The sequence below is a fragment of the Entelurus aequoreus genome, linkage group LG07, assembly GCF_033978785.1.
Source record: "Entelurus aequoreus isolate RoL-2023_Sb linkage group LG07, RoL_Eaeq_v1.1, whole genome shotgun sequence".
Classification (NCBI taxonomy): Eukaryota; Metazoa; Chordata; class Actinopteri; order Syngnathiformes; family Syngnathidae; genus Entelurus; species Entelurus aequoreus.
The window spans coordinates 22,793,522-22,810,434 of NC_084737.1; the positions used below are offsets into that span (position 1 = coordinate 22,793,522).

The window sequence follows — 16,913 nt, forward strand, 5'->3', positions numbered from 1 at the left end:
TGCTGTTGAAACTGGGAATGAAGTACAGCTGTTAAAATGTGAAATACAACGCTACTACTGATACTTTGCATCTATTTTATTTAATGCAGATTTGAAAACAAATATCAAGTCAGAGTGACATTTAAGTCATGTGGTTTCAAAGTGTCTCACAGTGAGCCTTCCTTCTGAGAACATACAGTTTGGGGAGGGCCTGCCCTCCTAGCTCCTCTCTGGAAAAAAATATTTTCTCAATATGTCGTTTTTGGTCACACAAAACAGTTTACTCTCATAGTAGTGCAAATGTTAGATGTACACGATGAAATTAATCATATTTCATCCATCTATTAATACCTCTACCTCAGTTGGAGTATCTACTGAAGAAGATCTGCTCAGCGATGAGCACTGAGCTCAACTGTGTTGAATTGGAGGACTTCTTCTCCCAAGATGCAGTGCAACAGAGAGGCATCACTGTCTGGATTTTTCTGGAGATGATGGACACAGGAAAGATAGTTCGAGGAATGGATAGGGCAGCCATCAGTATGGGTATAGAGGAAGTATACAGGGAGATAGTTGGTGATGTCCTGAAAGAGGTAGGAGGCCAAAGTGTGTGGTCTACTTCCCTGACAGGGTCTACTTTGTGCCCTGACAGCATTTGTGTGTGTGTTGTTTGGGGTGAATGCAGGGTTATCTGTGGAAGAAAGGCCAACTGAGGAGAAACTGGAAGGAGCGCTGGTTCACGCTGAGGCCGAGCAACTTGTCCTACTACACCACGGAGGACCGCAAGGAGTGCCAGGGCAAAATCCCTCTGGATGGGAATTGCTGTGTGGAGGTAAACTACAGCTTTCAGTAGCATGCACAAGTTTTCCACATAAGACGATAAACCTGGCCTCTAATCTAAAGGTTAGGTACTCCCCAAAAACAATCATAATAGGTTTTATTTAGAGATGTCCGATAATATCGGTCTGCCGATATTATCGGCCGATAAATGCATTAAAATGTAATATCGGAAATTATCGGTATCTGTTTTTTTAATTATCAGTATCGGTTTTTTAATTTTTATTTTATTTATTATTTTTTTTATTAAATCCACATAAAAAACACAAGATACACTTACAATTAGTGCACCAACCCAAAAAACCTCCCTCCCCCATTTACACTCATTCACACTCATTCACACAAAAGGGTTGTTTCTTTCTGTTATTAATATTCTGGTTCCTACATTATATATCAATATATATCAATACAGTCTGCAAGGGATACAGTCCGTAAGCACACATGATTGTGCGTGCTGCTGGTCCACTAATAATACTAACCTTTAACAGTTAATTTTACAAATTTTCATTAATTACTAGTTTCTATGTAACTGTTTTTATATTGTTTTACTTTCTTTTTTATTCAAGAAAAGGTTTTTAATTTATTTATCTTATTTTATTTGATTCATTTTTTTAAAAAGTACCTTATCTTCACCATACCGGGTTGTCCAAATTAGGCATAATAATGTGTTAATTCCACAACTGTATATATCGGTTGATATCGGTATCGGTTGATATCGGTATCGGTAATTAAAGAATTGGACAATATCGGCATATCGGATATCGGCAAAAAGCCATTATCGGACATCCCTAGTTTTATTCATAGGTGCCTTTCAAGACGGAGAGGGCAGAAAGTAGGGGTTGTGGGTAAGAGAAGACTCAGTGAAGTTTCTAACGTATGGGGGTGATGTGGTTTGCAGAGGGGGACCAATTTTATTAGCACCTCTTAACATACCTGAGAGATGGACCATACACTGAAGAACAACATTTTATCCGAGATTATTTAGGGACATGATGAATTTAAGTAATTTATGAGTGCACTGGGGTTTGGTGAAAGAGTTGGACTTGGCTTGAATGTCATGTATTTCATCCCAAATTTCCTTCAAAAAATAAAGCTGGTATAGGCTCCAGGGACAAGCGGTAAACAATGGATGGATGGATGAAAATCAACATGTGGAAGGATTTATCTGATATGTAACCAATGAAGATGAGAATACATAAAACAGAACCCTGGGGAATACCATTAGAAGCTGATGATATAGTTTGACCATTTTCACAATTTCCCCTATTTAGCTCAAGCCAAAACATAACAGGAACATAGATTCTGAGCAATCATCTTTTAACTTATCTGGAGGAAGCAACCATAAACAAGACGGTAGCAATAGGAATGTAACGACCGGGTCGCATCGTGGTGCGAGGTGTTCTCCTAAGGATGCAGACGGCTCGGACACAGCTTGCAGGTAGGAAAATGATTTATTTCCACAAATAAATCAGACAGAAAAAAACAAAAACGACTAGCGTGGGAGCTAGTAAGCAAAATAATATAGCATGAGAGCTAGCAGGAAACAAGGTGGTCGTTAGCTGTTGAGTGAAAGCAAACTAGGAAGCCAGGCCGAGTGAGGCCCGGGCAAAGACTAAATAGCCCTCTGATCAGTGCTCGGGCAACAGGTGCGCGTCCCGAACGCTGATCAGAGGCAGGTGAGTAAAATCTGCAGTCATGGCAACAGAAACAAACACGTGACGCAAAAGTGTAAACAAATTGTGATCCGAGCAGCGGATCCTAACAGTACCCCCCCCTAAAAGGACAGATTCCAGATGTCCCTTGAAAACAAAAAAACAACTGGAACCCAAAAAAAACAAGCAATAGTTCATGAGTCAAGGGCGGGCGGGGGGGGTGACTTGGTGGTGGGTCGCCAGGCCACGTGTCCCCGAATCCACCGGGGAAGGGTCAGGTGGCGGCGGCGAATGGAACGCCGCCGCCGCTGGCGAGGCGGGCGAGGCGGGCGACCACGGTAAGGCCACATCCGTGGCCGCCGAGAAGGTGGGCGTGAGTGGCGCCAGAATTTCAGCAGCCTCTGAGTCCTGCAACAAAGTCTTGAATGTCGCTGCTGTTTGCGCCACTGACGTCCCTTCACTGACCTCGAGGGCTGCATGCGGGGACCTGCTTTCCGCTTGCGCCGCCGGACCACTCGAGGTCGCTGAGATGTCGCTGTCGTGGCAGCCGGAGTCGCTGTCGTGGCAGCAGGAGTCGCTGTCGTGGCAGCAGGAGTCGCTGTCGTGGCAGCAGGAGTCGCTGTCGTGGCAGCAGGAGTCGCTGTCGTGGCAGCAGGAGTCGCTGTCGTGGCAGCAGGAGTCGCTGTCGTGGCAGCAGGAGTCGCTGTCGTGGCAGCAGGAGTCGCTGTAGTGGCAGCCGGAGTCGCTGTCGTGGCAGCCGGAGTCGCTGTCGTGGCAGCCGGAGTCGCTGTCGTGGCAGCCGGAGTCGCTGGTGCGAGAACCAGTCGTGGTGCAGGTGCGAGAACCAGCCGTGGTGCAGGTGCTGGTGCGAGAACCAGCCGTGGTGCAGGTGCTGGTGCGAGAACCAGTCGTGGTGCAGGTGCTGGTGCGAGAACCAGTCGTGGTGCAGGTACTGGTGCGAGAACCAGTCGTGGTGCAGGTACTGGTGCGAGAACCAGTCGTGGTGCAGGTACTGGTGCGAGAACCAGCCATGGAGCAGGTACTGGTGCGGGGACCAGTCGTGGTGCAGGTACTGGTGCGGGGACCAGTCGTGGTGCAGGTACTGGTGCGGGGACCAGTCGTGGTGCAGGTACTGGTGCGGGGACCAGTCGTGGTGCAGGTACTGGTGCGGGAACCAGCCGTGGTGCAGGTACTGGTGTGGGAACCAGCCGAGGTGCAGGTACTGGTGTGGGAACCAGCCGAGGTGCAGGTACTGGTGTGGGAACCAGCCGAGGTGCAGGTACTGGTGTGGGAACCAGCCGAGGTGCAGGTACTGGTGTGGGAACCAGCCAAGGTGCAGGTACTGGAACCTGTGGTGGAGCTGGTGCTAGCCTTAGCCTTGGCGCTAGCTTAGGTGCAGGTGGCCTAGCTGGCGGTTGCGGCTTAGCAGGCCGAAGGACAGGTGGCGGTGGCCGAGCAGGAGGTTGCGGCTTAGCACGCCGTTGTGCCACCCCACTCGCACAGCTCCCAGTACTAGCCCCCCCCTCAAAAAGCGGATCCCAGACGCGCTCCTTGCGGATTGGAACCGTCTTCAAGGGTGGGTGGTGGGAGGTCCGGGGGAGGGCTGAATCCTCTCCTCTAAATTGTCCAAAATGTCTTTTCTTACTCCCCACTTGAGACTGGGTGGGAGCACAGGGGGAAAAAATATGTGCAGTGGGCGGAGCAATAGTCACTGGGGGTGGAGCTAGAAAGTCAGGTGACCGGGACTGACTAGATTTACATTTCACAAAAATGTCCTGATAATGTCTTATCTTAGAATTCAAGTCCTTAGGAGGTGGCTGATAAAAAGGAGCAGAAGAATTTTAAAAAAATTCTTCGTCCCTGACGTCATCCACAGTGGGCGGGATGACGTCATCTGTGTGGGTCTCCAGCTGACTGACAGCCCAATCGGTGAAATGTTTGGCAAAGTGGTCGATAGGGTTGCCAAACATGTGAGGAGGGGAATCTTGGGCTGAATGTTGCTTACTGTGTGGTGGTGGAGGAGTCTGTGGGAGCGGCGCGTCTTTGCAGCGAAGTGAAGACCTCGTTGGCGGCTTCCGTCTTCGCTGACGCGTCCGGTGGTGCGGGGGTGTGGCGATGTCCTCGGGCCAAACGGAGTGGATTGGGACCAACTTTCCGTTAGGACCCCAGATCAGGTCCTGGCGCTCCGAGGGGGAATAGCGGAGAGTCTCCGCCTCCAATGCTCGCAACACCATCCACGTACCTTCGTCCATCTCCTCCGACGTGCTCGTTGCGGGAGAACTTCTTCTTGCTGGCTTCCTACTGTAACGACCGGGTCGCATCGTGGTGCGAGGTGTTCTCCCAAGGATGCAGACGGCTCGGACACAGCTTGCAGGTAAGAAAATGATTTATTTCCACAAATAAATCAGACAGAAAAAAACAAAAACGACTAGCGTGGGAGCTAGTAAGCAAAATAATATAGCATGAGAGCTAGCAGGAAACAAGGTGGTCGTTAGCTGTTGCGTGAAAGCAAACTAGGAAGCCAGGCCGAGTGAGGCCCGGGCAAAGACTAAATAGCCCTCTGATCAGTGCTCGGGCAACAGGTGCGCGTCCCGAACGCTGATCAGAGGCAGGTGAGTAAAATCTGCAGTCATGGCAACAGAAACAAACACGTGACGCAAAAGTGTAAACAAATTGTGATCCGAGCAGCGGATCCTAACAAGGAACCCATTATCATATTTTTTTAGGGACTTGTTAAATTTTACTAATTTGTAAGTGTGGATTTGAGCTAAATAGGCGAATTGTTAATAAGGATTTCATGTCTCGGACCCTAGTTCTCAAATGGGATTTCTGCTACCTATTGGGACACATGAAGGCTACATTACTTGAGACTTAAGAAAAACAGAACTAAAGATTATGAATTGATTTGTATTCTAATTTTAAGAACACATCTTAATTTTGTGGTGGGCTCTCCTATTTCTGGGGCTGAGGTTGCTGAGGTAGTTAAAAAGCTCCTCGGTGGCAAGGCCCCGGGGGTGGATGAGATCCGCCCAGAGTTCCTTAAGGCTCTGGATGCTGTGGGGCTGTCTTGGTTGACAAGACTCTGCAGCATCGCGTGGACATCGGGGGCGGTACCTCTGGATTGGCAGACCGGGGTGGTGGTTCCTCTCTTTAAGAAGGGGAACCGGAGGGTGTGTTCTAACTATCGTGGGATCACACTCCTCAGCCTTCTCGGTAAGGTCTATTCAGGTGTGCTGGAGAGGAGGCTACGCCGGATAGTCGAACCTCGGATTCAGGAGGAACAGTGTGGTTTTCGTCCTGGTCGTGGAACTGTGGACCAGCTCTATACTCTCGGCAGGGTCCTTGAGGGTGCATGGGAGTTTGCCCAACCAGTCTACATGTGTTTTGTGGACTTGGAGAAGGCATTCGACCGTGTCCCTCGGGAAGTCCTGTGGGGAGTGCTCAGAGAGTATGGGGTATCGGACTGTCTGATTGTGGCGGTCCGCTCCCTGTATGATCAGTGCCAGAGTTTGGTCCGCATTGCCGGCAGTAAGTCGGACACGTTTCCAGTGAGAGTTGGACTCCGCCAAGGCTGCCCTTTGTCACCGATTCTGTTCATAACTTTTATGGACAGAATTTCTAGGCGCAGTCAAGGCGTTGAGGGGATCTGGTTTGGTGGTTGCAGGATTAGGTCTCTGCTTTTTGCAGATGATGTGGTCCTGATGGCTTCATCTGGCCAGGATCTTCAGCTCTCGCTGGATCGGTTCGCAGCTGAGTGTGAAGCGACTGGGATGAGAATCAGCACCTCCAAGTCCGAATCCATGGTTCTCGCCCGGAAAAGGGTGGAGTGCCATCTCCGGGTTGCAGAGAAGACCCTGCCCCAAGTGGAAGAGTTCAAGTACCTCGGAGTCTTGTTCACGAGTGAGGGAAGAGTGGATCGTGAGATCGACAGGCGGATCGGTGCGGCGTCTTCAGTAATGCGGACGCTGTATCGATCCGTTGTGGTGAAGAAGGAGCTGAGCCGGAAGGCAAAGCTCTCAATTTACCGGTCGATCTACGTTCCCATCCTCACTTATGGTCATGAGCTTTGGGTTATGACCGAAAGGACAAGATCACGGGTACAAGCGGCCGAAATGAGTTTCCTCCGCCGGGTGGCGGGGCTCTCCCTTAGAGATAGGGTGAGAAGCTCTGCCATCCGGGGGGAGCTCAAAGTAAAGCCGCTGCTCCTCCACATCGAGAGGAGCCAGATGAGGTGGTTCGGGCATCTGGTCAGGATGCCACCCGAACGCCTCCCTAGGGAGGTGTTTAGGGCACGTCCGACCGGTAGGAGGCCACGAGGAAGACCCAGGACACGTTGGGAAGACTATGTCTCCCGGCTGGCCTGGGAACGCCTCGGGATCCCCCGGGAGGAGCTGGACGAAGTGGCTGGGGAGAGGGAAGTCTGGGCTTCCCTGCTTAAGCTGCTGCCCCCGCGACCCGACCTCGGATAAGCGGAAGAGGATGGATGGATGGATGGATCTTAATTTTAATCGCAAATGAGTGCACTTTAATTTGATAACTATCTTATGGGAACAACGCTTTTGTTGTGCGCTGTGCAAGACAGCTGAGAAAAATCCCAGGATGCAGACCAATGGTGAGTTAAATAGTTATTTTACTAATGAACAGTACTCACAAGTCTTTACAAAATATGACTGTGCAAAAAGGGGCGGGAGGAACATAATTAGCACAGTGGGGAAAAATAGAACCCCTAACAAAAAAAGTTAAAGTTAAAGTACCAATGATAGTCACACACTAGGTGTGGTGAAATTTGTCCTCTGCATTTGACCTATCCCCTTGTTCACCCCCTGGGAGGTGAGGGGAGCATTGGGCAGCAGCGATGGCCGCGCCCGGGAATCATTTTTGGTGATTTAACCCCCAATTCCAACCCTAGATGCTGAGTGCCAAGCAGGGAGGTAATGGGTCCCATTTTTTTAGTCTTTGGTACGAAGCTATCAAACAAACATGCAAGAAGTGATAGCAAAATACAAAATAACTACATGGCACTGGGAAAAAACGCTTAACTAATGGGTGCAGCAGAACAGCAACTATGCAGGCATGACAGACCAGGAAGACAAGACATTTGCAGAGTGCCAGCTGGCAGTCAGGATACACTTAAGTAGGCCCAGGCTGAGCATGTCCTGCAACTCTGCCCACCAGGCAAAAACCGGAATCTGGGCTGAAAGAAGCACCAAGCAGTAAATGATACAAAACAAGATAAAACCAGACCATAAAAAGTAACAAAAAGTAAAAACCAAAAGGTGGCAGCATATCTGACAGCTTTCTTTGTATTTGTGTTTACAATTAAAGTTATTATTTTTATTCAAACAAGAGCGCAACAGATGAACACACCTCGTTTCAACCTCAAATGCTTTTCTCTGGTAAGGGGGTACTTGGTTGAAATAAGTCTTTGACAGGAAGTACTTCACTGAAAGACAGTTTCGATAGTCAGAGAGGGGAGATGGCAAAAGAGTTGAATTTGGCTTGAAAGACAGGTATTGCGTCCCAAATTTCATAAAAAAATAATAACAAGTGAAAGGATTTAACTGATAAAGATGTAATGACCTAAAACAGAGCCGTGGGGAACACCCTTATTAACAATTCCCCTATCTAGCTCAAACCAGAACATAAGTCGTTTCACAAAAATTCGGAGTAATATCACCTTTTTTAGACAAGGATGATAATCATTTTAGAGACGGTCGCCTGCAGTCAGCTACAGGGCATATATACTAAATACTCTAAACAACCATTCACATTCACACACTGCCTCTGAGAGGGAATCAGTTTCATGCTGGCTGTGTGAAGGTCAGCTGTATCAACCACAGCTCCATCAGTGACCTAGTTTGGCTTGATCCACACACACATTATTGCAACATGACAACATATTATCCTATTATGTTTTTGCATGATTAGTGATGTTGCATTTCTTGTTAAAAGGTGCTTCCAGACCGTGACGGTAAAAGATGCATGTTTTGTCTAAAAACCCTCTCTAAAACTTACGAGATGAGTGCATCAGACACCAAGCAGAGGCAAGAATGGACAACAGGTCAGAAGAAATAAAATGATCAACTGAAAAAGTGTAAAAACAAAACAAAAAAAACCATTTGGGTTTATATGTAATCTGCCCACAGCCATCCAGACAGCAATCAGGCTGCATGTGGAGGGGAAAAAGTCCCTCCATAAAGATTTAAAGCTAAAGAGGCGTGAGCAGCGGGAGCAGCGAGAGAAGAGAAGGCAGGCCAAAGAGGAAGAGCTGCAGAGATTGCGGGCCCTTCAGGAGGAACGCGAGCGCAAGCTGGAGGAGCTGGAGCTCCTGAGGGAGGCGCAGAGGCAGACACAGGCCCTCCTCGAGCAGGACGAAGAGAGGAGGCGGCGGCAGCATGAGCAGCTCCAACAGGCCTTGGAAGTCCAGCTCCGGGAGGCTGAGGAGGTGAGAGTGAAGGTGAAAGCAGCGTCCATGAAAAGAAGAAGACTTATTGTTGGTTGTGTATAAAGGCGCGAGTCAGCATGCAGGCAGAGATGGCTCTGAAAGAGGAGGAGGCAGAAAGGCAGAGGAAGAGGATCCACGAGCTGGAGGAGATGCAGAAGTGTTTGGAGGAGGCGCTGCAGCAGGAGATTAAAGCCAGGATGGATGAGGAGGCTTTCCGCTACGCTCAGGCTGGGTAAAGTTACCATTAGTACAGCCGCACCCATTAAGCCAAATTATTTAAAACAGAAAATGTGTTCAATTGTGATGCTCTGTGTGACATACTGTTGTCCATTTTGTGCTGACGTGTTTGCTGTGCAGCAAATGTTTCAAATGAGAAGAGATCATGTTGCGTTATCTTCCTGAGGAAGCAGAGCTGCTAGCAGAGGAAGTCGCCGCCACTCAGATCTTTTGTGTGCAGAGCCAATCATGCAGTGATAAAACACAAAGACCTGAATCGGTCCCTCGTCCAAACCTTCTGAGAGATCTGTCTTTACGCTCAACCATGTGCCTTAGAAGATTTTGAATGTTCTCTGCTGGGTGCAGGCTTCTTGCGGACGAAGAGGAGAAAATGAAGGCGCTGATGAACCTACAGGAGGAGCAGGAAGAATATATTCTGAAGACTCAGAGGGAGAAGCAGGAGCTCAAGCAGGAAATGGAGGCCAAGTCGCAGGCCCTGGAGGAGGCCCAAAGACAGTTGGAGGAGGTCAGAGCCAACCGGCACAGGGTGGACCAGGATGTGGTGGTAAGCAAAAAATGTTTTCATAAATAAGATAACACAATCATCTATTTTACCTCAATATAAAAGCTTGAAAATATTTTATAGCAAACTCGCTTGTATAGATATAATGTTACGACTCCTCTGTCACTGCTATGACGACTCACTATAGTAACTTAGTGGACCCGCCTGGACACCGTCCGCGTTGTGTTAGTACTGTACAATCTGTATTAATGTTACTGTTCAGAGCTTTGTGCAAGCATGTCAAACTATTTTTTTATTAAGAGATGATTAAGCATTTTCAACATACCTTAAACATTTTTAAATACATATACTGTAACAAAAAAATTGCTATTAATGTAAAATATAAAACTATTTTCCAAAGTTTACAATGTAAGCATTTAGATTGTACAAAACAGTTTCAAATTATTAAAAAAAGACTTTTCTAACAATAACATACGTTTAAAAGTAATACATTAATTTAAAGATATAACAACAATATAATACAACATAAATAATCAATTACCCCTGTTTGAATGCAGTGTTGGTTTTATCAATCAAACACCTCAATAGTTTTTTTGTTGACTACCTTTTTTGTATGCTGTAGAACTGTTTTACCTTAAAATTGCAAAATGTTAGTTATTGGTTGCAGAGGTGCTGATGGGATTTTTGAACTGGTGGTACCAAGCTGTCAGCAAAATATTTCAACTCATTGAGTTCTTTCCGACGAGACTATGAGATGTGGCCTGCGTTAGCTCCTGTTGAATGTGTTAATAACTGCATGTTGTTAGAGCTAAAACAATTGAACGTGCTTCGGTGGCTGTATTTCCCCTTGTCTACAAATGGGGGTGTTGTAGAATTACATGGTGATCACTTCTTTACTTTTTTAAATTATCACCCTGTAGCAGTAGCATTAGTAGTGAGTGATAGTAGTAATTGTGTGACTGTCATAGTAGACAGTTGTCTGATCACTTCTACAGGCACAGACGGACTTACCAGTTTGGAATGTTGCCTATCGTTCATAATCATTATGAGAGGCAATAAGACAAATTAATTTTTTTCTATGCATTCTAACTCGTAAATAAACGGAAATTAAAGTCTGCTTACAATGGAGTCGATGGCAGGTCCTCTACTCCTCCCATAAAGCCCTCTAAATAACATCCAAAAAGTTCCAACAATACCACATTTACATTTTGTGACTTGAATATTAACCAGTGATATTGTTATTATAAGCGCGACCACAGACTAACTATTTTTAGCGGTGCATTGTCACAGAGAGCTAACTAGCTTATGGCTGCTGTATTGATGTCATGAGCTAGTGACCTGCTTTCTCGACTCGGAGCTGGTGAAAGTTTATTCTAGATCATAAATAATGCCTCTCACCTTGATAGTAGAAGGATGAGGACATAATCCCGTCAAATTGATCATTTTTGGCATCCAATTTAGACGCGGCAATGGCAAAAAGACAAGAAAAGACGTTTAGTTTCACCCTCTTTTTTTTATTCGCGAGAATTATGAGTCATTCTTCATCTAAATGGGAATATATCAACATCCCATCAGTCTGCATTTTCGTGACAGCAGACATTGTACAGTAAGTGTCAGTGACGTGCGGTGAAGTTCATGACTGGTGAGGCACTGACTTCATCACAGTCAGATTTACAAACATATGAACCCTAAAGAGTATCTTATTCACCATTTGATTGGCAGCAGTTAACGGGTTATGTTTAAAAGCTCATACCAGCATTCTTCCCTGCTTGGTACTCAGCATCAAGGGTTGGAATTGGGGGTTAAATCACCAAAAATTATTCCCGGGCGCAGCGCCGCTGCTGCCCACTGCTCCCCTCACCTCCCAGGGGGTGATCAAGGGATGTGTCAAATGCAGAGGACAAATTTCACCACACCTAGTGTGTGTGCAGGGGCGCCGCTAGGGATTTTGGGCCCCATGAAAAGAATCTTTACAGAACCCCCAACACAGCGGCAACATTATAATTTCATCATCATTAAGGGTTCTCCCTGGGCCCCCCTCCATCATGGGCCCCTAGAATCCGTCTCCTATACCCCCCCTTTTCGGCGCCCCTGTGTGTGTGTGACAATCATTGGTACTTTAACTTAACTTTAACTTTACACATACAAACTGTAGCACACAAAAAAGCACATTTAATAAAAAAAACCTTATTATGATCTTACCTTTACTTATAAGTGCGGGAACAGTGGTGTTCGTGTTGGAGGAGTTGTGAATGAATGAAAAATGAAATCCGTGCTGCAGTCCGCAGGTGTACCTAATGCATACTTGCCAACCCTCCCGTTTTTAGCGGGAGAATCCCGATATTCAGTGCCTCTCCCGACAACCTCCCGACAGAGATTTTCTCCCGACAAACTCCCGGTATTCAGCCGGAGCTGGAGGCCACGCCCCAAAAAAAAAAGTCTGCCGCAGCTGCGATTGGACCTGACCAGCCTCCGGGTACAAGTACTGGAGTACCAATTGCTTGCCAGGGAAGATCTTCCCCAGGAAGCAAGGATTGACCGGTTTTGGGCCATGCTAGGGAGAGATGGAAGATTCCACACTCTCGTGCATTTGATGAAAGCACTTTTGTGCGTGCCACACAGCAATGCATCATCAGAGAGGGTGTTCAGCATGGTTAGAAAAATAGTGACAGAGAATAGAAAGAGGATGGACAATTCAACCCTTAACAAAGCATTGTACTTTCAAGTACAACAATGAGTAGTTGAGTGTTGTGTGTGTGTGTGTGTGTGTGTGTGTGTGTGTGTGTGTGTGTGTGTGTGTGTGTGTGTGTGTGTGTGTGTGTGTGTGTGTGTGTGTGTGTGTGTGTGTGTGTAAATAAATGAACACTAAAATTCAAGTATTTATTTTATTTATATAATAAAATCAATATATATATATATATATATATATATATATATATATATATATATATATATATATATATATATATATATATATATATATATGTGTGTGTAACGGTGTAGAAACAGACGTTCATAATGGTTGATTAAATTATGAATGAAGTGTTGCAACAGCGCCTGTGGCTGGCGAGAAGTGGTATGTACTTTACCTGCGGGAAGTGCTCAGAACTGTGACGCCTTCCAATTGATAATCCCGTGACCCAAGTGGACTCACAGTCTCACAATTTGCACTGTTTTGCAGGACACTGTAATAAAAGAAATTCATAATCCACCTGGTGCCAGTGATATGTTGAAGCGACAGCAGTGTGGAGCTGCATTTTGCCACATACAGTTGTGGACCGTCACACATATATATATATATATATATATATATATATATATATATATATATATATATATATATATATATATATATATATATATATATATATACATATATATATATATATATATATATATATATATATATATATATATATATATATATATATATATATATATATATATATATATATATATATATATATATATATATATATATATATATATATAGCTAGAATTCACTGAAAGTCAAGTATTTATATATATATATATATGAAATACTTGAGTTGGTGAATTCTAGCTGTAAATATACTCTCCTCTTAACCACGCCCCTAACCACGCCCCCCCCCCCACCCCCACACACCTCCCGATATTGGAGGTCTCAAGGTTGGCAAGTATGACCTAATGTTGTGTCCCTGTTCACGGCTCCTCCGGCGCGAGCATTGTTGTTTTTGCACTTTTTGGCTTCTTGTTAAGTGACTTTTTTTGGGTGGATTCTGTCTTGCACGTGGAGGGTTTGGGTGTGGGCTTTGTTTGGTGTGGCGCTCCCGTCAAGGGTGCATTCTGCGGCGGGAGTGCTTTAACCGGCACAAGGAGGCGGGGTTACTCCAAGCCTCCCACAGTGCGTCTTCGCAGCAGTTTTATGATTGCTCAGCACAAGAAATACTTTACACACATACAGTTGTTGACAAAATACACTGTACATTATATACCTTAGCTAACTAAACTATGGAAATGTATAATCTAGTTCATATAGCAATACGGTCTCACTGCACAGCAGGCCAGCAGTTAGCCGAGTCCGCAATCCATGTTGAGGCACAACGCAGTGACGTGCCTCAACTGGCTGCTGATCACCGCACCGTCTCTTCTCAGTATTTGAACGGCAAATGTGAAAATTCAGCGATTTTGAATAAAAATAATCTAAAACTGGTGAAGTTAAATGGAAAATAACTTTATAGTATAATCACTGAATACATATAACAATTTAATTAATATTTCTTCTTTTTAAATTTTTTTTCTTTCCATGATGGCAGGTGAGGCCCCGCCTCCCCTGCCTCTAGTGACCGCACGTCACTGGTAAGTGGTGTGTTATTATGTTTGTTGGCTCTCATGATGTCTGCCGTGAGTAGTAATCGGTGAAGTTGTCAAAGGAAAAAGTAAACGTAGTGACGCGTTTGTGAAATTAATGCGTGCCATATGCTTAAATTGAGCAAAATACGTAAATAATATATGTTATTATGAACGTGCCTCTTACTGCATTACATATATACTTGCAGCATCTATATAAAACCTTGATGGAGGATGGACAGATCTGTATCACTAGAATTTGTAGGGGACTTGTCTCCCTTTCCTCAATGCCATTTGTGACCAATGGTTGGTTGACAAACTACCAAGGCTTGCTTTGACCTTCTCACAGGCTGCCCAGAGGAAACTTCGCCAAGCGAGCACCAACGTCAAACACTGGAATGTCCAGATGAACAGACTGATGCGACCTATTGGACCAGGCGGTAAATTTCCCACAATGCATTCCTACATGCAGTCGGTGCCTTTTTCAAGATGTACAAAATGTGTTGATTCACAGTTATATTTTGGTTTCTGGATGAAAAAAAATGAATGTGTTGTTGTTTGTCAAGCAACTTGCCTCTGTGAGTGTTTTGCAGATAATTTGCAAGATAAAATATGTCAGTCTATTTTCCAAGCATGTACATCTTGACTCACCTTAGAAGTAGGGGTGTCCTGATCCAATTTTGATATCAGACTTTTTTACAGATACCAGCAAAAAACAAACAAGTATCGGGTGATATCAGCTTTCAGTTAAAATCTACGATATAAGCGCTCCGATACAAGCAGTCCTGCATAGTGTGTACTTGTGCAAAGCTGGACAGCCTGTTAATATCTAAATGTCCTCCAATAAGCACACAAGGATGGTCTTTTCTTGTATTTTGGTAAAGTAATTTAAAAAAGGTAAACATGGTAGACTACAGGCTACTAGAGCTAGAAGCTACACAACAGCTAAGCACACAGTAACACACGTGTAATACGGGTCCTTAATTGAACAATATTGCAGTCTAAATGACCACATTTTTTAGTATAAAAAAGTATCAAATATTTTAAGTTGCATATTACTTACAGATACAAAGTCTCCAAGACAAAAGCTTATCAGAAAGTATCCGGTAACAAATGTGTCTGCGTCATCCAACTTACTGTGTCAAAAGTGTATCTTGATGAATTATTGTGGTCAAATGTCGACACAAAATAAAATGACCCCTTTTCTTCAACTTAAAGACTACATAAGACAATTCCATCCTTAATATTAAATAGGCCAGTGTTTTTCTTACCTACCGTTGTTCTCTGAGTAATTATACTTGATAAGGCCTTTTCTAACATTTCACACTACAAAATAATAAAAGAATGTATGATTTGTGCTGATATTGTATTGGATCAATTTCTATATTGGCCAATACTCAAGGGTTTAATATTGATATTGAATTTGAAGTGACAAAGTTGTATCAGGACACCCTTAATTAGAAGTGTCATTATTTCATGCAGGTGATATAAACATTACATTCTGTGTCATTGTCTCTAGAAAAAAGACCATTGTTGGGAAGTTCCTTGTCACATTTCCAGATTCCAACCCAGAGAGACCCGGGACTGCATCTCAGAAGGATATCCGGTTCGGAGGATCGAGACGAGGAGTGTAAAGAAAATGTTGACGGACCCGGGTGCGATTTAGAGAGACACAACTCCCACACTTCTAATGGAAAAATGGATATCCCTTAAAAGAACAACTCATACAAGACAGTGTCATCTCCAATTCCGATGTAGAAACTAAAGTGACTGTAATAGATTGCTCCCCAAATGTAAAATATACTGACCTCTTTTTTTTGGAAAGTGTTTTAAAATGTTTTAATAATAAACTGCGTTTGTTTGACCACCGATGTTTGATGGTTTGGGACAGGAAACGCCTCAGTGCCTTGTACAAATGAAATGGTGAGCGATTTAACTGTGATGTAAAAATGCTGACATGTACAACTGAAGCCAATTATGCATATCAATATTTCCTATTGAATGTATGCGTGGTGTTTGATTTAACATGTAAAATAAAAAATGAGGAGATGATTAATGTTAAGTCGTGGACAACACGTCATTATTTTCACTTATACGTCAACATGACAAAATTATGTTTAAAAGCAGAGCTGGGATATAAGTTAAAATAGTGAAACAATAATGGTTGGATTAGTATAAAATATCTTATTGGATGTCATCAACAGTATCTTTGCATCAAATGATACCATATAATTACTTTCTTATTTCTTTGGGGTATGTGTGTGCAGACATAACATGAATGTATACCTTTATTTAAACACAAATATTATAACACCATCAAAAAACAATCAATAATACAATGTTACTGTGTATAATAATCAATTCCGGACATTCCCACACATTGTTTAATTTGGAAGATTAATAGTTTCCTTTTCGCCGTGGTGTAGGTTATAGAATGAATGGGTGGTCATTCATCCTTTTTGTAGTTCAGTGGCACAGTTAGACAATGCTTCCATTAATCATTCTTTATCATCCTATTCATTAGTGGCCTAAATGAGTACTGCAGTATGTTTAGTGTGTCAACTGTGTGTAATACTCCTGAGGCTAAGCTAAATAAAAGTTGCATTTTTTGGCAATAAATATTGTTTTTGTTATGTCCTTTTCAGTATCTATTATCTTTTTTTTCTGTTGTGATAAGAAGAACGATGTTTTTTTCAAATGATTAAATAAACAAAACAATTAACTAAAAATAAGACTATTTTCAACAATGAAGCAGTTTGTAACTAATTAACAGAAAGGACACAGACAAACCAATGGGAACAATTACATAACCTTCTGGCAGTGGCAATAATGATGCATGAAACAATATGCTTTTTTGCATCTTGATCAACCATCTACAACAGGGGTGTCAAACTCGTTTTCACTGAGGGCCACATTGCAGTTATGGCTGCTCTCA

The 16,913-nt window shown here is 43.9% G+C and overlaps 1 protein-coding gene across 1 annotated transcript in view; it reads left to right on the forward strand.

The window, feature by feature from the left end:
• LOC133653529 (differentially expressed in FDCP 6 homolog) overlaps positions 1–16,431 on the forward strand; it is a 31,001-nt gene extending 14,570 nt beyond the window's left edge. Inside the window, exons 4-11 of the mRNA XM_062052899.1 lie at positions 342–569; positions 662–808; positions 8,418–8,526; positions 8,612–8,910; positions 8,976–9,142; positions 9,493–9,691; positions 14,328–14,418; positions 15,498–16,431. Coding sequence (XP_061908883.1) covers positions 342–569; positions 662–808; positions 8,418–8,526; positions 8,612–8,910; positions 8,976–9,142; positions 9,493–9,691; positions 14,328–14,418; positions 15,498–15,691 — 1,434 coding nt within the window. The 3' untranslated portion in view covers positions 15,692–16,431. The remainder of the gene's footprint in view (positions 1–341; positions 570–661; positions 809–8,417; positions 8,527–8,611; positions 8,911–8,975; positions 9,143–9,492; positions 9,692–14,327; positions 14,419–15,497) is intronic.
• Positions 16,432–16,913: the final 482 nt, after the last annotated feature.